We start from the raw sequence: 25,411 nt of genomic DNA on the forward strand, positions 1-25,411 counted from the left end.
ACAAAAATCCCCTTTTGGATGCTGTGGAAGCCAGAGGGAATCAGAAGTTTCATATTTTAACCAGGCTTTTGTAAAGGAGAATACTGGCTAGGAATGAAGGATTTATAGGTATTAAAAAATGAGTGAGTTGTAATATGATTTTTACTGTGGCTTGATGTGATTGGTTTGGGAATGGGAGTTCTGTGTTGTGTCACTTTGGCAGTGTTGTAAATATGTTTGGGTTTATTTTTAACCATGCCATCCATCTGAGTTTGGTTTTGCTGGGGTTGGAACGAGATGATCCTTGTGGTCCCTTCCAGCTCTGACTGATACTATGCTACTATGCTGTTGCAAGTACATTGCATAAGGGTTCTTTTTTCACTCCTTTTCTAAGCATGCAAGCAAGCAGCCATCCTCAGTGTGGTAAAAAAGATGCAGACCTCCTATATTTACAGAGGAAACAGATCAGTTGTGTGCTCTGGGAGAGTAAAGTCATTCCCCAAGATTGTTTATGTGGAGTAGTTTCCCTGCTAATGAGTGAAAATATTGTGCTTACCAACCTTTGGCTAAGCACTTCCAAAAGAGTGGGTGGGAAAGCCTGCCAGCATTTAAAACACATCATCTGAAAGCTGGTTAGGCACATCAGTGCCATCTCCTCCCCAAAATGACAGCCTGACAAATTCTTGCTGTGCTTGTGTGAGAAATGTATTAAAAACCTCTGCAGAAGATTTCCACCTGATTAAAATGAAACTCTTAATAACAGCAGCAGAGGCAGCCCTGTTGGAATAGACCTTTTCATGGTGACTTCACAGTATCACCAAGCTTGGAAGAGACCTCAAAGGTCATCGAGTCCAACCTGTCACCACAGACCTCATGACTAGACCATGGCACCAAGTGCCACGTCCAATCCCCTCTTGAACGCCTCCAGGGACGGTGACTCCACCACCTCCCTGGGCAGCACATTCCAATGGCAAATGACTCTCAGTGAAGAACTTTCTCCTCACCTCCAGCATAAACCTCCCCTGGCACAGCTTGAGACTGTGTCCTCTTGTTCTGGTGCTGGTTGCTAGAGAGAAGAGACCAACTCCCTCCTGGCTACAGCCCCCCTTCAGGTAGTTGTAGACAGCAAGAAGGTCTCCCCTGAGCCTCCTCATCTCCAGGCTAAACAACCCCAGCTCCCTCACAGCCTCTCCTCATAGGGCTTGTGCTCAACTTTTAATAACAGCAACAGAGCCAGCCCTGTTGGAATAGATCTTTTCATGGTGACTTCTCTACAACTACCTGAAGGGAGGTTGTGGACAGGCAGAGGTTGGTATCTTCTCCCAGACAACCAGCACCAGAACAAGAGGACACAGTCTCAAGCTGCACCAGGGGAAGTTTAGGCTGGAGGTTAGGAGGAAGTTTTACACAGAGAGACTGATTGCCCATTGGAATGTGCTGCCTGGGGAGGTGGTGGAGTCACCATCACTGGAGGTGTTTAGGAGGAGACTTAATGGGGTGCTTGGTTGCATGGTTTAGTTCATTAGATGGGTTGGATAATAGGTTGGACTCGATGATCCTGAAGGTCTCTTCCAACCTGGTTTATTCTATTTTGCTGTTTTGTTGTGTCTTGCTTACATTTTTTTCTTCTTCTTACACAAAGTTCTCTTGTTTTGGTCTTGTTTTCTTGTCTCTTTCTCTGCAAAACTACCAGGGTTATTTCCCTGATATTTTCATGACCAAAGACCTGGCCCTGCTACAGCATACCTCACCCTGTTTGAGGTTGGTGAGTTTCACCTTGAGGTTGATGAGTACACTGAGTAGTTGGCAAGTGCTGACCAAACTGAGAGTGGCTGAGTCCTTGAAGCTGCATTGTTCTCAGTACCTTAGGAGAGCCACACACAAGATGGCTAAGCAGAGCTGGGAGCTGTACTGTCCAAGATGGCTTGGGCATATCTTAAGGATTGTGGCTTTGATTTCTTTACATGGTGGCTGGCTCTACATTTATCATCAAGATTCGTTGGCTGTGTAAGAATGTAGCTATGCTCAGGTATCAAACAGTGGACCATAGAGGCTGAAATCATTAATCCATTAAACAAACATCTCTCATTCCTGAAGCTCAGAGGATTTTGTTCAGGACAGTCTCAGTCAAAACCAGAGGGTGCTGTTGTCAGAATCCAGCTACAGCAAAGCAGAGTTTGTAACTGCTGAGCTCAGACTGTACTGAGAAAAAGCTATCAGTCTGTCAGAGCGGCAGGGAAAGGAGTGCAACAGAGAATCCAGTCTCTTGTGGATTGCAAAGGAAGCTGCAGGCCTTTTGGTTGCTCTTCTGTGACATTTGCTGTGTGTGTAGGATAGAGTTAAGTATTGTATTTGATCCCACGTGTTTCTTTGGCTTCAGCAGGGTCTTTTGGTGTTTGCTTTGAGAACTTGGGCCGTTTCCTGCAATACCTAGCCCTGGGTTGTCATTTAGAGGTGCAGGATGCAGGCTGGATGCTCTCACAGTCATAGATGCAGGAATCCACAACGTAGCCCACAGGAAAGACCACATATGCAAGGTTAGCTTTGCTTCTTACTCCTACTTGAATGCTATTCTAGCAGCTAGGAGACTGCTCTGACTTGTAGCCTCTGTGTGTTTGTGACCAGTTTACACTGATTTCCTCACCGTGTACATAAGTATTGCCCTCCAGCTAAGCAGCTTCTTTTCCCTCTTGAATCCACCACATCTTTTTGGGAGTCCTTGTGTGACAAATCCTTCAGTGCTCCAGTAGCACTTCTCTCCAGCCATTCCAGCCTGAGTTTGCCTAGACTCTATGTTCAAGGAAGATTGAGGCCACGGGTGATGTCACTAGGATGTCCTTACTGTATGGGAAGTAACCCTCGATGCCTTCCCTAAACCACATTTGCCTTTCACATGACTGCATCGTGCTGTCTGCCGTGGGTGCCCTGTGATTTACCATTACAACCAGCTCTTTCTGCTCCTTTCCCATTGCTAACTGCTGAGCTAACAGCTGACCCTGCTTTCCTTTCAAGCACAATTTCTTTTTCTTGCAATCTCTTTCACAGTGCTGTGCTCATCCTGCTTCTGTCACTCTGAAGTGTGAAGTACATGGCCACACCTTGAGTATTGTGTCCAGGTCTGGGCCCCTCAGTTTAGGAAAGATGTTGACTTGCTGGAACGTGCCCAGAGAAGGGCAACAAAGCTGGGGAGGAGTTCAGAGCACAAGCCCTATGAGGAGAGGCTGAGGGAGCTGGGGTTGCTTAGCCTGGAGAAGAGGAGGCTCAGGGGAGACCTTCTTGCTGTCTACAACTCCCTGAAGGGAGGTTGTAGCCAGGTGGGGGTTGGTCTCTTCTCCCAGATAACCAGCATCAGAACAAGAGGACACAGTCTCAAGCTGTGCCAGGGGAGGTTTAGGCTGGAGGTTAGGAAGCAGTTCTATACAGAGAGTGATTGGCCATTGGAATGGGCTGCTTGGGGAGGTGGTGGAGTCACTGTCATTGAAGGTGTTCAGGAGGAGACTTGATGGGGTGCTTGGTGCCATGGGTTAGTTGTTTAGGTGGATTGGATTGGTTGATGGGTTGGATGTGATGATCTTGAAGGTCTCTTCCAACCTGGTTTATTCTATTCTATTCACTTTGCTCCACACTACCTCTGAAAATCAATTTGAGAAGAGACTTCTTTATTCTTTGTCCTTAAGGATGAATTAGAAGAAGGGCCAGTTGGATCAAATTTGATACAACCAAAGGCACCATGTAGTTTTGCACTGGGCTGGCATTCAGTTTCCTTGCTGTGTGTCTAAACCAAGTATTTTCTGTACATAAAATACTGCCTCCTGTGAGATTTAAGGCAGACACTGCACAGATCTTTGTCCCTTCCGTGCTATCACCTTGCAAAATCTTCTGCCTTTGGAATTCAGCATAGGAATCCTGTAGGTATTACTCATCTGCTAATCCTACCCTGGGCTACACTGGCTTTTGACAAAGGAATGTTGCTTTTACTGTTTCAGAACAGTGTTTTCAGAAGAAGAGTCTTTTCTTTCCTGACTCAGCCATTTTCTATCCTGCAGCATGTTTTTATCTGCTTGCCTGCTCTTATTGCCAGCTCCTTCAGTGAGAAGTACATCTGTGGGTTTTGTAGGCTGCCACAGACATGATTAGCAATAGAAGGAGGGGGAATCACTGCAGTTTCTGATGATGGTTGCCTCTGGGTGTTTTTAAGCAAGTTAACACATCTAAGTGCCAGGTTCTATACACTGGCCACAACAACCCCATACAGTGCTACAGGCTGGGGTCAGAGTGGCTGGAGAGCAGTCAGGCAGAGAGGGACCTGGGAGTACTGGTTGATTGTAGGCTGAACATGAGCCAGCAGGGTGCCCAGGTGGCCAAGAAGGCCAATGGCATCCTGGCCTGGAATAGTGTGCCAGCATATAAGGTCTGCCCTGAGCCTCTTCTTCTCCAGGCTAAGCAATCCCAGCTCCCTGACCCTCTCCTCATAGGGCTTGTGCTCCAAACCCCTCCCCAGCTTTGTTGCCCTTCTCTGGACACATTCCAGCAACTCAACATCTTTCCCAGGCAACCTGTGACAGAACAAGAGGACACAGTCTCAAGCTGCACCAGGGGAGGTTTAGGCTGGATGTTAGGAAGAAATTCTCCACAGATTAAGTGATTGGCCATTGGAATGTGCTGCCCAGGGAGGTGGTGGAGTCACCATCCCTGGAGGTGTTTGAGAAGAGACTGGATGGGGTCTTGGTGCCATGGTTTAGTTGATTAGATGGTGTTGGGTGATAGGTTGGACTTGATCTCAAAGGTCTTTTCCAACCTGGTCTATTCTGTTCTGTTCTATTCTGTTGTGTTCTACTCTGTTCTGTTCTATTCTGTTCTTGCTCTATTCTATATGTTAACCCTTCTCCTGGGAACTTGCAGATTGAAATCCAGACTCTCCTAATAGGGTGAAGTTTGCCTTTTGTTTGACCCTCACAGACAAAAGCTGTGCTGCAGCATCATCCAGTCCCAGCCTTCAGCTTTTGAAGGTGGAAAGGCTGGTCGTGCCACGGCTCTGAGTTAAATTCACCAACCTGGGCATGTCCCTGCCCCTGACAAAAAGTGTAGTGCAGGTTTTGCAGGTTACTTGGGAAAGGAGTGAAAAAACCCTCTTTCATGCCTCTTGGTTTCCTGATTTGCTTTGTGAGTTGTGCCTCCCTTTTCCAGTCCTTTTCATACTGCTGTCTTCCTCAGGCCGTCTTCCTGCAGCCTCCCTCTGTATGCAAATCTACCTACCACCGCTGTGCCGCCTTTCTAGCCTCCGCCTGCACCTTATCTCCTGCTCCACTCAGATCAGCAGAAAGCTTCATCTTGTCCTACGCAGGCCACCCCGTCTCCAGATCCCAGCTTATGCCAAGCACTGCTGCTGCCTGTTTGCATCATGCCCCGAAGAAGCAGCACCCTACCCCTTCTCCAGCAACACACGAGCTATTGCAAGACTGCTTCCCTCTGCTCTTTTGCTTGCCTGGTTGATTTGTTCTCCTCAGACAGATTTCATTCCATTCCTCCTACAGGGTTTGCAGCCCTTAAATCTTCACGCTAGTTGATGCAAAGTCTGCCTGTACACCTTCTGCTATTTGTTGTGGAAGCATCTTTGTTCTGGTTTGTCAGGCCTCTCCCTCCAGTCTCTCTTGTATCTACCTCTGAAGTCCTCTTACTTTCTCCCTGCTCAGTTATTTAACTTAAAAACCATGTTAACTCTTTGTGTGATTAAGAACTTTTAGGTGTGTGAAGTGTTTCAGGATGTAGCTTGAATAAAAGTTCTGCACAAAGCAAGAGTGTGGCAAATAATCTGCAGAAGGCTAGACTTGCCCTAGGGGATTCCCAGAGTGTGGCAGCAAATGCAGGTTTGATTGTACTTGTGAAGTACCAGGAGCCTGTGTTAAAAAAGCCAGCAGACAGCAGGATACAGACCACAGGGGGAAGGCAGTGGATTTTCATGTCTTGCCTAACTGCAGATCACAGTGACAAAGAGTGGGGTGATTGAAAGGTGCTTGGCTTAGTTGAGAAGCATTTCCTGCAAAGGCAGAACCTTGCAAGCTCTTGAAGTGGAGTTTATATGAAAACACTGAATAAAGCTTTCATTTGAACAAGCTGTGTTACTGTTGTTCATCTCTTCAAGGGTTTTAGGACAACCTGATTGATTTAAAAGAGGATGAACCAGGTGGGAAAAGACCTTTGAGATCGAGTCCAACCTATCACCCAACACCATCTGAGCCATGGCACTAAGTGCCCTATCCAGTCTCTTCCTAAACACCTCCAGTGATGGTGACTCCACCACCTCCCTGGGCAGCACATTCCAATGGCCAATCACTCTTTCTGGGAAGAACTTCTTCCTAACATCCAGCCTAAACCTCCCCTGGCACAGCTTGAGACTGTGTTCCCTTGTTCTGTCACAGGTTGCCTGGGAGAAGAGACCAACCCCCACTTGGCTACAACTTCCCTTCAGGTAGTTGTAGATAGCAAGAAGGTCTCCCCTGAGCCTCCTCTTCTCCAGGCTAAGCAACCCCAGCTCCCTCAGCCTCTCCTCATAGCACTTGTGCTCCAAACCCCTCCCCAGCCTTGTTGCCCTTCTCTGGATACATTGCAGCAAGTCAACATCTTACCCAAACTGAGGAGCCCAGAACTGGACACAGGACTCAAGGTGTAGCCTAACCAGTGCAGAGTACAGGGGCACAATGACTTCCCTGCCCCTGCTGGCCACACTGGTCCTAATGCAGGCCAGGATGCCATTGGCCTTCTTGGCCACCTGGGCACACTGCTGGCTCATGTCTAGGTGGCTGTCAATCAGCACATTGTTAAGTTTGAAACGGCTTAAAGAGAGTTCAGGTAAGGTTTGTTGCAGTCACTATTTAGTCACACTCAGAAGAGAGCCGACTATATAAACCTGCTGATGACAGCAGAGTGTGAGTCAGCAGTCTGTGTGTTTGCTGGGGAGTGATGAGCAATGCCCCTAGAGCTAAAGACAGGCACGTCTAAGGGGTGGGGAATGCATGGCAATTATTTCATAAAATTCACTGCCAGAAGCTTTTTGTCAAACTGCTCTTTTGCCAACTCTTTGTTACAGAACAAAAAAAATAATACTTCAGCTGTGCTAAGCAGAGGGATGAAAATAAGCTATACTGGAATAGAATAGACCAGGTTGGAAGAGACCTTCAAGATCATTGCATCCAGCCCATCAACTAATCCAACACCACCTAATCAACTAAACCATGCAACCAAGCACCCCATCAAGTGCCCTCCTGAACACCTCCAGTGATGGTGACTCCACCACCTCTCCGAGCAGCCCATTCCAATGGCCAATCACTCTCTCTGTGGAGAACTTCCTCCTAACCTCCAGCCTAAACCTCCCCTGGCACAGCCTGAGACTGTGTCCTCTTGTTCTAGTGCTGGTTGCCTCGGAGAAGAGACCAACCTCTGCCTGTCTACAGTAAGGTCACCCTTGAAGGGCAACGAAGTTGGTGAGGGGTTTGGAACACAAGCCCTATGAGGAGAGGCTGAGCGAGCTGGGGTTGCTTAGCCTGGAGGAGACTCAGGGGTGACCTTATTACTCTCCACAACTACCTGAAGGGAGGTTGTAGACAGGCAGATGTTGGTCTCTTCTCCCAGGCAGCCAGCACCGGAACAAGAGGACACAGTCTCAGGCTGCATCAGGGGAGGTTTAGGCTGGAGGTTAGGAAGAAGTTCTATACAGAGAGAGTGATTGGCCATTGGAATGGGCTGCCTGGGGAGGTGGTGGAGTCACCATCACTGGAGGTGTTCAGGAGGAGACTTGATGGGGTGCTTGGTGCCGTGGGTTAGTTGTTTAGGTGGTGTTGGATTGGTTGATGGGTTGGACGCGATGATCTTGAAGGTCTCTTCCAACCTGGTTTATTCTATTCTATTCTATTCTGAAGGCTAAGCAACCCCAGCTCCCTCAGCCTCTCCTCACAGGGCTGTGCTCCAAACCCCTCCCCAGCTTTGTTGCCCTTCTCTGGACACATTCCAGCAACTCAACATCCTTCCTAAAGTGAGGAGCCCAGAACTGGACACAGGACTCAAGGGGTGGCCTAACCAGTGCAGTGTACAGGGGCAAAGGGTCATCTTCATGGCCCTTATCTGGACCCAGTCAGCTTTCCCTTTCCTTGTCCTCCATTGCTTTCTCATTGTAGTTCTTGCTGCTAGTGCTTTCACTGCTCAAAGCTATGGCTGCTTGGAGAAACTGAAATGCCCAAGGTCAAAGTATTCCATCCTGGAAACACCTGCGAGATGGCAATCGTCTCCTCTGCCTTCCCTTGGGGACAAGTGCCAACCCACAGCCAAGTCCCAACACAACCCCTCAGGCTCTTACAGCCCACAGAAAGGCTGGGGTGCAAGAACTGCAACATAAGCTTTCAAATCTGCTGCTCAGTAAGAAAGTAAACAGTTTCAGATAATGCTCTCTCAACGAGGAGAAGCAAATCACAAGGCAGCAATCTCCTACAGATCTGCTCTGTATCAAATTCTCAGTCCAGACTGATAACTGTATTTTGCTGTAGTAGACAGGCAGCAGTGATTTCAGTGTAAGCTTAGTAAGACAAATACCCTTCTGAATGCACCAGACTAGCCTGGGAGAAGGGTCTAGCTTTCAAAAGCTGCTAAATTTCAATGACTGCTTGGAGTACATTGATAAGTTAGTAGCAGAGGAGAGGTGCTTTCTGCTTTCCCATCTAGAATAGAATAGAATAGACCAGGTTGGAAAAGACCTTCAAGATCAAGTCTAACCTATCATCCAACACCATCTCATCAACTAAACCATGGCACCAAGCACCCCATCCAGTCTCTTCCTAAACACCTCCAGTGATGGTGACTCCACCACCTCCCTGGGCAGCACATTCCAATGGCCAATCACTCTTTCTGGGAAGAACTTCTTCCTAACATCAGCCTAAATCTCCCTTGGCACAGCTTGAGACTGTGTCCTCCTCTTCTGGTGCTGGCCACCTGGGAGAAGAGACCAACCCCCTCCTGGCTACAACCTCCCTTCAGGAAGTTGCAGACAGCAAGGAGGTCTCCCCTGAGCCTCCTCTTCTCCAGGCTAAGCAACCCCAGCTCCCTCAGCCTCTCCTCCCAGGGCTTGTGCTCCAAACCCCTCACCAGCTCTGTTGCCCTTCTCTGGACACATTCCATCAACGCTGTCTTTTCCAACCTGGTTAATTCCATTCCATTCCATTCCATTCCATTCCATTCCATAGAATTGATTCCTCAGGTGGAGCAGGTCATGCAGAGCAGGTTTGCAGCATAGCCTAGGGAGAGCAGGGTGAAAAGGGAACAGTGCCACAGCCAAGTCAGCCCCGCGCAGCTGCAGGGCGCTTGCCTGTGCCTGTGTGGGGTGACGTGCGTCAGCACGGCTGCTGGCACAGGCGCCTGCCCGCACCCCGCGCAGGGGTGAGAGCCTGAGCCCAAATCCTGCGGCAGCTGACTGTGTCTGCAGCTATTTGGACTGCACAGACAGACACACATTCCCCAAGACATCAAGGCAGAAGCTGAATTCCAGTGCTACCCGAGCTGCTCAAACACATCTACACTATGAACTTGCTGTCCCTGCCAAGAAGCAGGGAGCTGCTTGTTATCACTGCTGGACTCCTTCCAGAATCTCATCAACTTAAGCTGAAACTAGAACACATACTTCTACATGCCACTGCAGCATGTGGGCCAGACCCACCCTAAGCTGACCTAAGAATGCGGGAAGAAAGCTGACAGGCTTCCTCTTATGATTCTGCCCCCCTGCCTGGGATGGGATGGGATAGGATTAACCAGGTTGGAAAAGACCTTCGAGATCATCGAGCCCAACCTATCACCCAACACCATCTAATCAACTAAACCATGGCACCAAGCATCCCATCCAGTCTCTTCCTAAACACCTCCAGTGATGGTGACTCCACCACCTCCCCAGGCAGCACATTCCAATGGGCAATCACACTTTCTATGAAGAACTTCTTCCTAACATCCAGCCTAAACCTCCCCTGCTGCAGCTTGAGACTGTGTCCTCCTCTTCTGGTGCTGGTTGCCTGGGAGAAGAGACCAACCTCCACCTGGCTACAAGCTCCCTTCAGGTAGTTGTAGAGAGCAAGAAGGTCTCCTCTGAGCCTCCTCTTCTCCAGGCTGAACAGCCCCAGCTCTCTCAGCCTCTCCTCACAGGGCTGTGCTCCAAACCCCTCCCCAGCTTTGTTGCCCTTCTCTGGACACTTTCCAGCAACTCAACATCCTTCCTAAACTGAGGGGCCCAGAACTGGACACAGGACTCAAGGTGTGGCCTAACCAGTGCTGAGTACAGGGGCAGAATGACCTCCCTGCTCCTGCTGGCCACACTAGTTCTGATACAGGCCAAGATGCTATTGGCCTTCTTGGTCACCTGGGCACACTGCAGGCTCATGGTCAGCCTACTATCAACCAGTTCCCCCCAGGTCCCTTTCTGTTTGGCTGCTCTCCAGCCACTCTGACCCCAGCCTGTAGCACTGCATGGGGTTGTTGTGGCCAATGTGTAGAACCTGGCACTTGGATGTGTTCAGTCTCATGCCCTTGGACTCTGCCCATCTGCCCAGCCTATCAAGGTCCCTCTGCAGAGATCACTCCCTTTGCTGTTGTATATTCACTCTAAAAGACAAAGCACCATAACACAGAGTTATTTTTAAGGGACTAGGTTTAGGAAGCTCACACAATCAATAGATAAAGATTAGCAGTAATCATGAGGCCACACTACAGGCTATGATTAGGGAGCCTAGGTTCTTTGACTGGGGGAGGAACATCTCCCACCTCCAAAACAACATTTGCACTGTGTGGTATTTTTTTCTGCTCCATCACCCTGATTTCCAGCTGCAATATGGTCAAGGACAGGCTTAAGAAAGCCACACAGCCAAGAGAGAAGGTATGTGCACACCGAGTTAGCTCTTTTCTGCTAATGCTGCTAGCAGAATTCAACCAATCTGCACCAAAATGCAGAGCAGTAGTATCACACACTGAGAAAGAGAGGCAGAAATTTCAGTCCCCCATCACCTAACAAGTGCACCTGATTTATTTTGCTGCCATACACAACATTTCTGCTTTCACTCCACACCAGGTCTTCAGCCTCCTCCTCCTTCTGAAGCCTTCAGATTTTCCAGATACTCAGTGACAGCTTCTATCTCTGCAAACTCCAGCAGTCTGCTGATGAGCTTGTCCAGTGCTTCTTTCCCACTCAGAATTTCCTGTGAATAAGGTTAAAAAGAGACAAAAGCATCATTATTATTCTGAAAGGCAGACTACTCGGATGAGGACCTTCTGGAATGCACTTTGCCTGCAGTCTTACACTGGTGCATCCGCTCACACATCTCTGTGGCTGCCCCCAGGTGAAAGCAGCACAGCATGGTGTGCAGCAGCTGCCTGTGAGGAGCACACTGACTCTGGCAGTGACAAGAGGAGCTACAGGAGCCTTCCTGCCATGCTTTCATGTAACCTGTGCATTTACACACAAATTTCACATGATCAAGGACTGAAGAACTTACTTCAAACAGACTAGAATTAACCAGGTTGGAAAAGACCTTGGAGATCATCGAGGCCAACCTATCACCCAACACTATCTGATCAACTAAACCATGGCACCAAGCACCCCATCCAGTCTCTTCCTAAACACCTCCAGTGATGGTGACTCCACCACCTCCCTGGGCAGCACATTCCAATGGCAAATCACTTCTTCCTAACATCCAGCCTAAACCTCCCCTGCTGCACCATGAGACTGTGTCTTCTTGTTTTGGTGCTGGTTGCCTGGGAGAAGAGACCAACCCCCACCTGGCTACAACCTCCCTTCAGGTAGTTGTAGAGAGCAAGAAGGTCTCCCCTGAGTCTCCTCTTCTCCAGGCTAAGCAACCCCAGCTCCCTCAGCCTCTCCTCATAGGGCTTGTGCTCCAAACCTCTCCCCAGCTCTGGACACATTCCAGCAACTCAACATCCTTCCTAAACTGGATGGTACACATTAAGTATCCAGTGCTAAACGCTCCCACCTGCACCCTTACCTTGATGTTGCGTGCGTCGTACGAGATCCTGTGGTCAGTAACTCTGTCCTGGGTGAAGTTGTAAGTACGAATTCTCTCCGACTGGGCTCTTGTTCCCAGCTGTAGCAAAACAGCAAAAACCCAAGCTAGATTATATTGAATCATGGAATCATAGAATCAGCGAGGTTGGAAAAGACCTCAGAGATCATCAAGTCCAACTTACCATCCAGCACCTCATGACTAACTGAACCATGGCACCAAGTGCCACGTCCAATCCCTTTTTGAACACCTCCAGGGACGGTGACTCCACCACCTCCCTGGGCAGCACATTCCAATGGCCAACAACTCTTTCTGTTTAAGAACTTTCTCCTCACCTGAAACCTAAACTTCCCCTGGCACAGCTTGAGACTGTGTCCTCTTGTTCTGATGCTGGTTGTCTGGGAGAAGAGACCAACCCCCACCTGGCCACAACCTCCCTTCAGGTAGTTGTAGACAGCAAGAAGGTCTCCCCTGAGCCTCCTCTTCTCCAGGCTAAGCAGCCCCAGCTCCCTCAGCCTCTCCTCATAGGGCTTGTGCTCAAGGCCTCTCCCCAGCCTTGTTGCCCTTCTCTGGACACCTTCCAGCAACTCAACATCTTTCCTAAACTGAGGGGCCCAGAACTGGACACAGGACTCAAGGTGTGGCCTAACCAGTGCTGAGTACAGGGGCACAATGACTTCCCTGCTCCTGCTGGTCACACTATTTCTGATGCAGGCCAGGATGCCATTGGCCTTCTTGGCCACCTGGGCACACTGCTGGCTCATGTTGAGCTAGTTGTCAACCAGTACCCCAGGTCCCTTCCTGTGCTATTTTTAATAAAGAATCAAATACTACTCTAAAGCAGCACTCCCAGAAAAACTGTTAATGGATCTGCCTGTTCCAACTACAAACCTTGTGGTCATTGCCTTAGTAGAGGTTTGTTTACTCTCTTCAATATTATGGCAAAACTAAGCTCTACTACTTGTGATTTTGCATCACAGACCAGGTGTTTGCATCCTCCACTACATTTCTGTCCCTGATCCATAGATGGAAGAATTACACAACTCTCCAAAGTCATGTAAGGCAAGAGGTAACACCTACACCAACTCCTAGTGCCAAAATGTTGAGTGTTTGGGGAGGGGGCTGTAGCCACCACTAGAAATAATGGAAGTAGGCACCATTAAACAAAAGAACACAGGATACAGAACTAACCAGGGTGGAAAAGACCTTTGAGGTCAAGTCCAACTTATCACCCAGCACCATCTAATCAAATAAACCAGGGCACTAAGTTCCTTGTCCAGTCTCTTCCTAAACACCTCCAGGGGTGGTGACTCCACCACCTCCCCGGGCAGCCCATTCCAATGGCCAGTCACTCCTTCTGTGAAGAACTTCTTCCTGACATCCAGCCTAAGCCTCTCCTGGTCCAGCTTGAGACTGTTTCCTCTCAAGCAGCAAAATCAGCTTGTGGGAAAGCTGCTCCACTGACATCTGCCTGCCAGAAATTAGCACCTCTCTGTTCTTCCTCCTCTTTCAAGGAGGAAAGTAAGACTACCAAGAGCAGTCCTCTAGTGGGAAAGAGCAAGAATGCAAGCAATCCTAAAAGTTTTAAAGCCAAATGTAGCATTGTTGTGTGGTCAAACTCTTCATTCAAAAGGAGAGCTGAATGTTAAAAAGGGCCTAGAGCCATGAGCATCTCCTCCAGTGGGCTTCTCTGAAAATTTCACAGGATCACAGGATGTTAGGGGGGGGAAGGGGAAGAGAAGGGGGAAGGGGAAGAGAAGGGGGAAGGGGAAGAGAAGGGGGAAGGGGAAGAGAAGGGGGAAGGGGAAGAGAAGGGGGAAGGGGAAGAGAAGGGGGAAGGGGAAGAGAAGGGGGAAGGGGAAGAGAAGGGGGAAGGGGAAGAGAAGGGGGAAGGGGAAGAGAAGGGGGAAGGGGAAGAGAAGGGGGAAGGGGAAGAGAAGGGGGAAGGGGAAGAGAAGGGGGAAGGGGAAGAGAAGGGGGAAGGGGAAGAGAAGGGGGAAGGGGAAGAGAAGGGGGAAGGGGAAGAGAAGGGGGAAGGGGAAGAGAAGGGGGAAGGGGAAGAGAAGGGGGAAGGGGAAGAGAAGGGGGAAGGGGAAGAGAAGGGGGAAGGGGAAGAGAAGGGGGAAGGGGAAGAGGAAGAGGACCAGGTTGGAAGAGACCTTCAAGATCCACCAGACCAGCATTTTAAAATGTATGTTGAAGAGGGGATTGGATGTGGCACTTGGTGCCAGGGTTTGGCAGACATGAGGTCTTGGGTGACAGGCTGGACTTGATGATCTTTGAGATCTTTTCCAACCTTATTGATTCTGTGATTCCATGATAAGCTTTTTCTTTGTCAGCAAGCCTGGTTAGACACACACACTCCTGTGCTCTGTCACCATCACTCAAAAAGATCAGAAGCAAGCCTGCAACATAGCACCCTTCTCCAAACTTCAGTGACCACAAGCCCTACGAGGAGAGGCTGAGGGAGCTGGGGTTGCTTAGCCTGGAGAAGAGGAGACTCAGGGGTGACCTTATTGCTCTCTACAACTACCTGAAGGGAGGTTGTAGACAGACGGATGTTGGTCTCTTCTCCCAGGCAGCCAGCACCAGAACAAGAGGACACAGTCTCAGGCTGTGCCAGGGGAGGTTCAGGCTAGATGTTAGGAAAAAGTTCTCTACAGAGAGAGTGATTGCACATTGGAATGGGCTGCCTGGGGAGGTGGTGGAGTGGCCATCATTGGAGGTGTTCAGGAGGAGACTTGATGGGGTGCTTGGTGCCATGGGTTAGTTGTTTAGGTGGTGTTGGATTGGTTGAGGGGCTGGACACGATGATCTTGAAGGTCTCTTCCAACCTGGTTTATTCTATGTATGTTCTATGTAAACAGCTTCACATGCTCTCACCTGCAGTTTTCTGGCACTCTGCTCTTGACTTAGCTGTTTTTCAATGATCTGCTGGTACAGCTTAGCTCTCAGTGTCCGCAGAGCTATTTCCTTGTTCAGCTGCTGTGATCGCTCCTGCTGGCACTCCACTGCTAGTCCTTTACAGAGGAATTCAAGAGAGCTCAGACCAAAAGCCCATCAGAACAAAGAACAAAGGAGCTAAATTAATTCTAACACATCAGACAAATGAAACCTTGTAGAGCACTGGTTTGTAGGGCCTTTCAGCTGTAGGATAAGAAGTCATTTTAACACTCTGATGGCCAGAGCCATTAGCATGCTTTTAAACTCCCTACAGCTGTGCCAGGGCCTTAGTTCAGCACTGCAGAAAAGTCAGGGATACTTTAAAATCCTGTGAAGCAAACAAGTTTCTGACATTGTGTGGTAGTTTAGGCTGGGTGCCTCTTGCTGCTGCTACCACACAAGGTACACTTTTGGTGCCCTGGGTGTCCAGCCCAGTGGGTGGACACAGAAGGCTGTGTATTTCATACCCTTAATGTCCTGCTCCCTATAAATCCATCTACAAGGTTTCACACTTCCTCTTTCTTCCCTTGCTGTTCCCGTGGGAGGTGCTCCCTATCTTGTCATGGAAGTGGAGTTATCTCAAGGCCTCTTAGGCCTGGCCAGGCCTAATGCCAAGGGGAGAAGGGGGAAGGGCAATCTCAGATCTGGCCAGCTGAGATCAGCCTAACAGCGGAGGGGGGGAAGAAAGAGCCCTGGGGGTTGTGGGTGTACCCTCAGGTGGGGAAAAGGGGGAGTGTTAGGATGCTTCTGGGTGTGCTTTGGGATCTCTTTTGTCACTGTGCTTGTGGTTCTCTGTAAAACATTCACTGCTTTTCCATTTAAACTTTCCACCACTTCTGCAATCCGTTTGTCTGAGTCTCATTTTTTCTGCCCTGGTGGAAGGGAAGGAAGGATCAGCCCTTCAACCCACCACAAGCACACTGACTCTGGCAGCAACAAAAGGAGCTATGGGAGCCTTCCAGCCATGCTTTCATGTAACCTGTGCATTTACACACAAATTTCACATGAACCATCAAGGACTGAAGAACTTACTTTGAATAGAATTAACCAGGTTGGGAAAGACCTTGGAGATCATGGAGTCCAACCTATCACCCAACACCATCTAATCAACTAAACCATGGCACCAAGCACTCCATCCAGTCTCTTCCTAAACATCTCCAGTGATGGTGACTCCACCACCTCCCTGGGCAGCACATTCCAATGGCCAATCAATATTTCTATGAAGAATTTCTTCCTAACATCCAGCCTAAACCTCCCTTGCTGCACCTTGAGACTGTGTCCTCTTGTTCTGGTGCTGGTTGCCTGGGAGAAGAGACCAACCCCCACCTGGCTACAACCTCCCTTCAGGTAGTTGTAGACAGCAAGAAGGTCTCCCCTGAGCCTCCTCTTCTTCAGGCTAAGCAACCTGAAGAACCTACTTCAAATAGAATAGAATTAACCAGGTTGGAAAAGACCTTGGAAATCATCGAGTCCAACCCTATCATCCAACACTATCTAATCAACTAAACCATGGCACCAAGTGGGGGGCTCTGGGAGGCTTCTGGGTGTGCTTTGGGATCTCTTTTGTCACTGTGCTTGTAGCTTCTGTAAACCACTCACTGCTTTTCCATTTAAACTTTCCACCCCTTCTGCAATCTGTTTGTGTGAGTCTCATTTTTCTGCCCTGGTGGGAGGCAAGGGAGGATCTGCCTTCAAACTGGGACACATTGCCACCACAAACTGGGTTCACTCGAATTACTCATCACAGGTTAAAAATGTTTGCAGAAGCATGTTTAGAACACTGTAGCACAAGTTTTTCAAGTCTTAAGTCTAGACAAGCTCATAGAGACTGGACCATTCATTATTCTGGCAGAGAGGGGTTGTGGTGGGTTGAAGGGCCAATCCTCCCTGCCCTCCCACCATGGGCAAAAAAAATGAGACTCAGGCAAACGGATTGCAAAAGTGGTAGAAAGCTAAATGGAAAAGCAGTGAGTACTTCACACAGAACCACAAGCACAGTGGCAAAAGAGATCCCAAAGCACACCCAGAAACAGCCCAACACTTCCCTCTCCCCACATGAGGGTACACCCAAAACCCCCACAGGGCTCTTTCTCTCCTCACCCCTCCCCTCCCTTCCACTGTTAGGCTAATCTCAGATGGCCAGATCTCACATTGCCCTTCCACCTTTTCCTCCCGGCCTTGGGCATAGCCAGGCCCCACGAGGCCTCGAAGATGACTCCCCCCATTACCAGATAGGGACCATCTCCATAGGAGTGGTGAGGGAAGAAAGAGGAAGTGCAGGACTCTGCAGGTGGGAATAGAATAGAATAGAATAGAATAGAATAGAATAGAATAGAATAGAATAGAATAGAATAGAATAGAATAGAATAGAATAGAATAGAATAGAATAGAATAGAACAGACAAGGTTAGAAGAGACCTTCAAGATCATCACGTCCAACCTATCATCCGACACCACCTAATCAACTAAACCATGCAACCAAGCACCCTAGCAAGTCTCCTCCTGAACACCTCCAGTAATGGTGACTCCACCACCTCCCTGGGCAGCCCATTCCAATGGGCAATCACTCTCTCTGTGTAGAACCTCACAGTATCACAGTATAACTAAGGTTGGAAGAGACCCCTCCTAACCTCCTCCTAACCTCCAGCCTAAACCTCCCTTGGTGCAGCTTAAGACTGTGTCCTCTTGTTCTGGTGCTGGTTGCCTGGGAGAAGAGACCAACCCCCACCTGGCTACAACCTCCTTTCAGGTAGTTGTAGAGAGCAAGGTCTCCCCTGAGCCTCCTCTTCTCCAGGCTAAAAGGGATCAGGGCATTATGGGATGCAATACATAGCTTCCCGTGTCCACCCACTGGGCTAGAGCCTCGGGACACCGGAGGTGTGTCTTATGTGGCAGCATCAGGGGGGGCACCCAGCCTGAACCACCACAGGGGTGTCTAAACAATACTGGCAAGTCTTGAACTTAATGAAAAATAATGAAATAAAGTTTTAAAAGTATCTTTCAAATAAATGTAGCACTTATTTTCACTTCTCATTTGATTTCTGAAGTCAAGAAAAGGAAACAGCTGTTCTCAGGTCACTACAGGAACTTCCTGTGCCAGAGAGATTCTGGACAGACAGAAGACCCCTGGGTTTCAACAAAACCAAACCCTGAGAAAGACAGAGTGCTCCAAACTCTACACCACCTTTCTATCAACACATATTTCCCTCTGTGTTCAACACACAATGGCAGCATGCAGCACTGACTAATAATCTTCAAGCCTCCTTTTTTCCTCAGTCATGTAACTACACAGATTGCAGCCAGGCAAAGCATGCCCTTGGTTATCAATGGCTGTTATTCTTGAAGGTACAGAGCACACAGCACAAATCATTTGCATCTTCCATCTCAGTCCTGTCACTCTCCATTTGTTCTTTCATCCTTCAAAAATGGTGCATTCATTCAACACTCCCTCTGAAGGCAGAAATGGTGTAATAGCAACCTGCTGACCACTGTGCCAGTGGAACATATCCCTTCCCTCACACAGGGCAGAACCTGAGGGGGCTGCTTCCTTTTTTGATATAAGGCCTGACCCTGCAAGCTCACTCTGAAAAATACTTGTTTGCTCTTCAGGATACAGATTTACAGAATACAGAGAGGGACCTGGGGGTGCTGTTGGATAGTAGGCTGAACATGAGCCTGCAGTGTGCCCAGGAGGCCAGGAGGACCAATGGCATCCTGGCCTGCATCAGGAACAGTGTGGCCAGCAGGAGCAGGGAGGTCATTCTGCCCCTGTACACTGCACTGGTCAGACCACACCTTGTGGCCTGTGTCCAGTTCTGGGCCCCTCAGTTTAAGAAAGATATTGAGTTGCAGGAATGTGTCCAGAGAAGGGCAACGAAGTTGGTGAGGGGTTTGGAGCACAAGCCCTACGAGGAGAGGCTGAGGGAGCTGGGGTTGCTTAGCCTGGAAAAGAGGAGGGTCAGAGGTGACCTTATTGCTCTCTACAACTACCTTAAGAGAGGTTGTAGACAGGTGGAGGTTGGTCTCTTCTCCCAGGCAACCAGCACCAGAACAAGAGGACACAGTCTCAAGCTGCACCAGGGGAGGTTTAGGCTGGAGGTTAGGAAGGAGTTCTACACAGAGAGAGCGATTGGCCATAGGAATTGGCTGCCCGGGGAGGCAGTGGAGTCACCACCATTGGAGGTGTTTAGGAGGAGACTTGATAGGGTGCTTGGTTGCATGGTTTAGTTGATTAGGTGGTGTTGGATAATAGGCTGGACACGATGATCTCGAAGGTCTCTTCCAACCTGGTCTATTCTATTCTATTCTATCCTATCCTACTCTATCCTATCCTATTCTAATCCTATCCTATTCTATTCTATCCTACTCTAATCCTATTCTATTCTATTCTATCCTATTCTAATCCTATTCTATCCTATTCTAATCCTATTCTAATCCTATTCTATCTTATTTCCTGTGATTAGAAGCACCAAAGATGGCCAGACTTACCTGTGGGAAGATGCACAACTCTCACAGCACTATCAGTTTTGTTAACATGTTGCCCTCCTGCTCCTTTGGCCCTGAAGGTATCTATACGTAAATCCTTGGGATCCACCTTAACATCAACCTAGAATCGAAGGAAATGACTAATTATAACAAAACATGGGAATGTCAATGATACTCAGAGTAAAAAAAAAAAAGTAATCACTTCTCAAAGACTGCTCCTTCACAGCTGTTCCTGAGTAACAGCTCTAATTACTGTACTTTAAAAAAACACCCCAAAGTCAAGTATTTCTACAATGCAAGTGATGCTTGAAATATTTCACTGATTTTCTCCAACTCTGACTCCAGGTCCTTCACAAAGCAAGGAAAGCAGTAAGGGGGGTGAGAGTGTGTGTGTCTGCATGCATCTGTGTCTGACTAACAGATAAAATAATCAAAACATTACTTCTAAACAGCAGGGCAAGGATCTTGTTTGTGAGTCAAGCCCAAATGAGTCTGGCAACTGTGCTGAAAAATATCTAAGTGAGGAAAAATGAGTGTATGCAGATCCAAGTAAGTATTGCCCCACTGGAAAGATGAGTCCAGGATGACCTGCACCATAGTCTGAGCTTGGTGGATGGGAAAGGGAAGTACCCCCTGTACTCAGCACTGGTTAGGCCACACCTTGAGTCCTGTGTCCAGTTCTGGGCCCCTCAGTTTAGGAAAGATGTTGAGTTGCTGGAATGTGTCCAGAGAAGGGCAACAAAGCTGGGGAGGGGTTTGGAGCACAAGCCCCATGAGGAGAGGCTGAGGGAGCTGGGGTTGCTTAGCCTGGAGAAGAGAAGGCTCAGGGGAGACCTTATTGCTGTCAACAACTACGTGAAGGGAGGTTGAAGACAGGCAGGGGCTGGTCTCCTCTCCCAGGCAACGAGTCCAGAACAAGAAGACACAGCCTCAAGCTGCACCAGGGGAGGTTTAGACTAGGTGTTAGGAAGAAATTCTCCATAGAGAGAGTGATTGCCCATTAGAGTGGGCTGCCCAGGGAGGTGGTGGAGTCACTATCACTGGAGGTGTTTAGGAAGAGACTGGAGGAGGTGCTTGGTGCCATGGTTTAGTTGATCAGATGGTGTTGGGTGATAGGTTGGACTTGATTATCTCACATGTCTTTTCCAACCTGGTTAATCCTATTCTATTCTATTCTATTCTATTCAATGGTGTATTTCTGCAAAGCTGTTTCTGATGACCCATTTAAACATGTAAGGTAGAGAGCCAAGGACTATCACCTTCACTTGCTGGGACTTGCAGGAAGAATTGATACTTGAGTATCAATAAATCCCAAAACAGTAACAGTAAGATGGGTTTAAACAACACCTACTGCAATGCCAAAATGGATGAGCAGGGATACCTTGCCTTACCACCCTGATTTACAGTTAGTTACCTCCTCTGGCTGAGGGAGGACAATAACTGACATTGTCCCCGTGTGAATCCGCTGCATTCTCGATGACAAGCCTGTCTCAGGGATTCGCTGGACTCGATGAGTCCCTCCTTCGTACTTCAGATGCCTGAAGACATCCTCTCCCGAAATATGAGCAGCAGCATGATGCAACCCACCTGGAGAGACAAATAATAAGTGACCAATACAGCACCTAAACACTGTGTTGTACTTCATTGCCTTGGTGGAACGTCTTAGGAACTACTGTACCTATCTCAGCCGGTGTGTAGTTCACAACGTCAAAGGTCCAACGTTTATAGTCTGCATAGTTCTGGTACATCTCAAACATTTCTTTGGTGAACTGTTGGCAGATGTCTCCTAAAAATGTAAGGGCACTACAGCATGAACAGCAGTTCACAAACTGGCAACCACTAGTTTATAGGTTCAGCCATTAGACAAGATCAACACTCTTCCTTATAAAGTATACCATTAAAGTATAAAAAGGCATTAAGAATAACCCGTAAGAGGTTTAATGAAGTTGGATGGATGTTTGAGGTAATCTTTACTATGGAGACTTTGCTGACCTCCAGTTGTTCTGCCAGCTGTCACTTCTAATACAACATGACTCCTGTCATATTTTTCCTTTGGCACTAGAAGCTGGAAAAGCTAAAGAGAGAAGAGAAGAGAAGAGAAAAAAAAGACTGTGATTATCTCCTTCATGGCTCTGTATCTCCCCTTAATCTAATTTACACCCAGCCTTCACAACTGCCATAGCCTGAGCTCACACAACCACTGATACCTTTTGGCAAACTAGGAAGTAGGGCTAAAAGCTGTCCAATGGCCATTGCAACTCAGTGAAGTCAGTGTGGAAATGGGATACTCCATTTTAGCTAGCATCCATGGGAAAGCTAGCTGAAAATTCATTCCTGCGAAGTCAGGTGCCAGGCAACACACTCCAGCCCAAACTACCTACAAACACAAAGTTACTGGCCATAACCCAACCAATCTTGACATTAATCCTGTTTTGCAGAAAGTCTCATTTCATATTGTTTCAATCTGAACACAGAAATGAGCCCAAACATAGAGCTCTCCACTGAGTTAGAATCATAGGATCAGAGAATCAATAAAGATGGAAAAGACCTCAGAGATCATCAAGTCCAACCTGTCACCCAACACCTCAGGACTAACTAAACCATGGCTTCAAGTGCCACATCCAATCCTTTTTTGAACACCTCCAGAGATGGTGACTCCACCACCTCCCTGGGCAGCACATTCCAATGGCCAATCACTCTTTCTGCAAAGAACCTTCTCCACACCTCAAGCCTAAACTTCCCCTGGGGCAGCCTGAGACTGTGTCCTCTTGTTCTGGTGCTGGTTGCCTGGGAGAAGAGACCAACTCCTTTCTGGCTACAACCACCCTTCAGGTAGTTGTAGAGGGCAAGAAGGTCTCCCCTGAGCCTCCTCTTCTCCAGGCTAAGCAACCCCAGCTCCCTCAGCCTCTCCTCACAGGGCTTGTGCTGGAGACCTCTCATCAGCCTCGTTATCCTTCTCTGGACACCTTCAAGTGTCTCAATATCCTTCTGAAACTGAGGGGCCCAGAACTGGACAGCTTCTCTGCTTATAATTAATTCCCCCACTCATGGTGTGCTGTAAGCTGAAAAGAAAATGAGACTGCAATTTCCCATCAGAAATCTTTCAGGAATGCATGCTCTGCTGCCACAAACAGTTACAAGGATGTCATGTCAGGTCTCAATAGCACAGACTGAAGACTTTTAAAATCTCCTCCAGCCTCTGCAGGCAGACAAGCAAGGCAACAAGAAATGACTAAAACAATAAGCTTCTAAGACACAACTGTCAGTGAGAAGCTTCCTAATAATTAAAGTTGCCACTTCTTTCCAGGGAGAATACAGAAGCTGAACTTCTGCTGCATTAAACACGAGTGTCAGTCTGTTGGCAAGATCACAAAGGAACATTTCTCTGACATCTCTATTTATCAAGCTGTGTAATTTTACCTTGGGCTCACCTTTCTACACAGCATGTTGACTTTTTTATCCAGGGTTTCCTTCTCTTCTGATGCAAGCTCCCGAAGTTGTTTCTCATCTCTGTTGTCTAGCTCTAAATTCCAGCAAGAGGAACAGATGTTAGCCCATCATGCCTAGCTTAGAGCAAATCATATTACAGGGATCCAAAGACATGCACTGCAACACAGAAAAGCTTGCAGCTGCATTCTGCCAGCACAAAACATCAAGAGCAGCCCAAGCCAGGATCCATACTACTAACTAAATGACCCTATTTCTCACATGTGCTAGAAGGAGTAGCAGATAATGTACCCCTCAACCTCTGCCTTATGGCTCAAAGTCTGTATCTGCTGGTCCCGCCTGACAGCTACTCTGGGTTGTACTGATGGTTACGTCACACAGACTGACACACCAATTCAGGGGTGAATCTGCAAACAGACTTGACAAAGTATGTTGACAACATGCCTGCAAAACAGAAGTGCCTCAGTTTCCCTTATTACAATTGTTCATGAGGAAATATTTTGTTACTAAACTTGCCCCTAACCCCCCAGATATTCAACAACATGTATGTAACTCATAAAGGTGAGCCCTACAAATAATGGTATGATGATGATAAAGAGATTTCTAACCTCCTGCCTCCTGCTGTTCATGAGATCACTGAAATGCAGGAGTTGTGGATGCAAGGCATCAGAATGTGGGAAGGGAATGGAATGGAATGGAATGGAATGGAATGGAATGGAATGGAATGGAATGGAATGGAATGGAATGGAATGGAATGGAATGGAATGGAATGGAATGGAATGGAATGAACCAGGTTGGAAAAGACCTTTGAGATCATCAAGTCCAACCTATCATCCAGCACCATCTAATCAACTAGGGTTGGACTTGATGATCTCAAAGGTCTTTTCCAACCTGGTTAATTCTATTCTATTCTATTCTATTCTATTCTATTCTATTCTATTCTATTCCTCAACAATGTTTTTTTCTCAAAATGCTTCACCCTTATTTATTTCTTTAAATTCTTTCACTCCCCAGATACTTTCTTATTCCTGAATGGTATCAAAGACAGGGACAACTTTTTAGCTCTTTTTTTTACCCCAACTTATACTGCAGCAGAGTACTGAAAAGCTGCAGCTTCTTAGGCAGCCATTCCTTGAAGGAATCCTCAAATATTTGCAATGAAATGCTAGCTTTTGCCATTTAAATTGGAAGATGACTATTCAAGGCCTAATGGAAGCTCATACAATTTGCTCAGTAAGTATAAATGAACTGGCTTGATGGAAGCCTTCATCTATCTGATGCTTGCTGAATTCTTTCTTCTTCAGTCACAGTGTTCTCAGTTCTATAAACTAAATTAGAAAGTAAAACAAACATTTCCAAACTATTTCAGCCAGACAGATAGCCCTGTGATTCCAGATGAGCCCTACTCTCCCAAGCTGGCTGTATTAAGACCTTAAACTGAAGTGAAGAGAGGAGAGAAATGGAGGGATGTGGTTGGATGCAGAAAGCCCTCCAACATGCAAGCTCCCAGGCACAGGCAGCAGCAGAGTGTATTCCAAGGATGGCCTAACTTATTTAAAAGCTCTCCCCAATGGCTGTGAGATGAGGTTTGGAATGGAATGGAATGGAATGGAATGGAATGGAATGGAATGGAATGGAATGGAATGGAATGGAATGGAATGGAATGGAATGGAATAAACCAGGAGGGAAGAGACCTTCAAGATCATCGTGTCCAACCTATCATCCAACACCACCCAATCAACTAAACCATGCAGCCAAGCATCCTGTCAAGCCTCGTCCTGAACCCCCCCAGTGACAGTGACCCCACCACCTCCTCGGGCAGCCCATTCCAATGGCCAATCACTCTCTCTGTGTAAAACTTCCTCCTAACCTCCAGCCTAAACCTCCCCTGGTGCAGCCTGAGACTGTGTCCTCTTGTTCTGGTATTGGTTGCCTGGAGCACAAGCAAATCTAGTGTTTTGAAACAGGTAAGTGGATGTGTTCTCCTTACCTCTGCACATAGCTTCTAACTCCCGAACTTCTCTTTCAGCCTCTTTGAGTTCTTGAAATGCAGCCACAATGGGGGACAGATCAGCACATCTTCTCTTTAGGGCTCTTTGCTCAAAGTCATTCATTGAGTCAGCATTTAACAGATGACTAACCTGCTGGTATTCCTTGGTTAGAGTCTCCAGATACTTCTGCACAGCTTCATGCTTCCACAATGCTTCAGAGTTCTGATGCTTTTTCCTATACTGACTGTGAAAAGACAGAGTGAACCTAGATCTGTCCAATAATGAGTTTGGCCTCCAAAAGCCACAGTTGTGCAGTCTCACCACATAACCTATCTTCTTTGCAACAGGAGGAAAAAGAGAGTTGTGAAGTTGACTGTGACAGTAGCAATTGCCAAGCAGGCTCTTGAACAGACAGACGCTTCGGAAAGGTTTCATTTTGTTTCTTATTTTTCCACCACCTGAAATTAAAAGTAGACAGCACATGGAACACTGTTATTGTCTAGAAAAAGAGAGCATTCTGTTA

At 47.7% G+C, this 25,411-nt stretch overlaps 1 protein-coding gene across 1 annotated transcript; it reads right to left on the minus strand.

The window, feature by feature from the left end:
- Positions 1-11,006: 11,006 nt before the first annotated feature.
- On the minus strand, positions 11,007-25,371 carry MTRF1 (mitochondrial translation release factor 1). Its single transcript, XM_009907579.2, has 9 exons — positions 24,888-25,371; positions 22,882-22,973; positions 21,443-21,524; positions 21,129-21,236; positions 20,865-21,037; positions 19,454-19,571; positions 14,907-15,043; positions 12,006-12,104; positions 11,007-11,201 (listed from the first exon to the last, which is right to left on the minus strand). The coding sequence occupies exons 1-9, from the start codon at positions 25,369-25,371 to the stop codon at positions 11,079-11,081; spliced, it is 1,416 nt and encodes a 471-aa protein (XP_009905881.2). The 3' UTR covers positions 11,007-11,078.
- Positions 25,372-25,411: the final 40 nt, after the last annotated feature.

This window comes from Dryobates pubescens, chromosome 7, assembly GCF_014839835.1.
Source record: "Dryobates pubescens isolate bDryPub1 chromosome 7, bDryPub1.pri, whole genome shotgun sequence".
Classification (NCBI taxonomy): Eukaryota; Metazoa; Chordata; class Aves; order Piciformes; family Picidae; genus Dryobates; species Dryobates pubescens.

What these genes read in the sequence shown, in the direction of transcription:
- MTRF1 (XM_009907579.2), bottom strand. Translation starts at nt 25,371, where the DNA reads ATGTGCTGTCTACTTTTAATTTCAGGTGGTGGAAAAATAAGAAACAAA. An exon ending in AGCTGGCAGAACAACTGGAG is followed by an intron (nt 21,237 to 21,442) that starts GTCAGCAAAGTC and finishes TTACATTTTTAG; the next exon opens with GAGACATCTGCCAACAGTTC. An exon ending in TCCTCCCTCAGCCAGAGGAG is followed by an intron (nt 19,572 to 20,864) that starts GTAACTAACTGT and finishes CTTCGATTCTAG; the next exon opens with GTTGATGTTAAGGTGGATCC.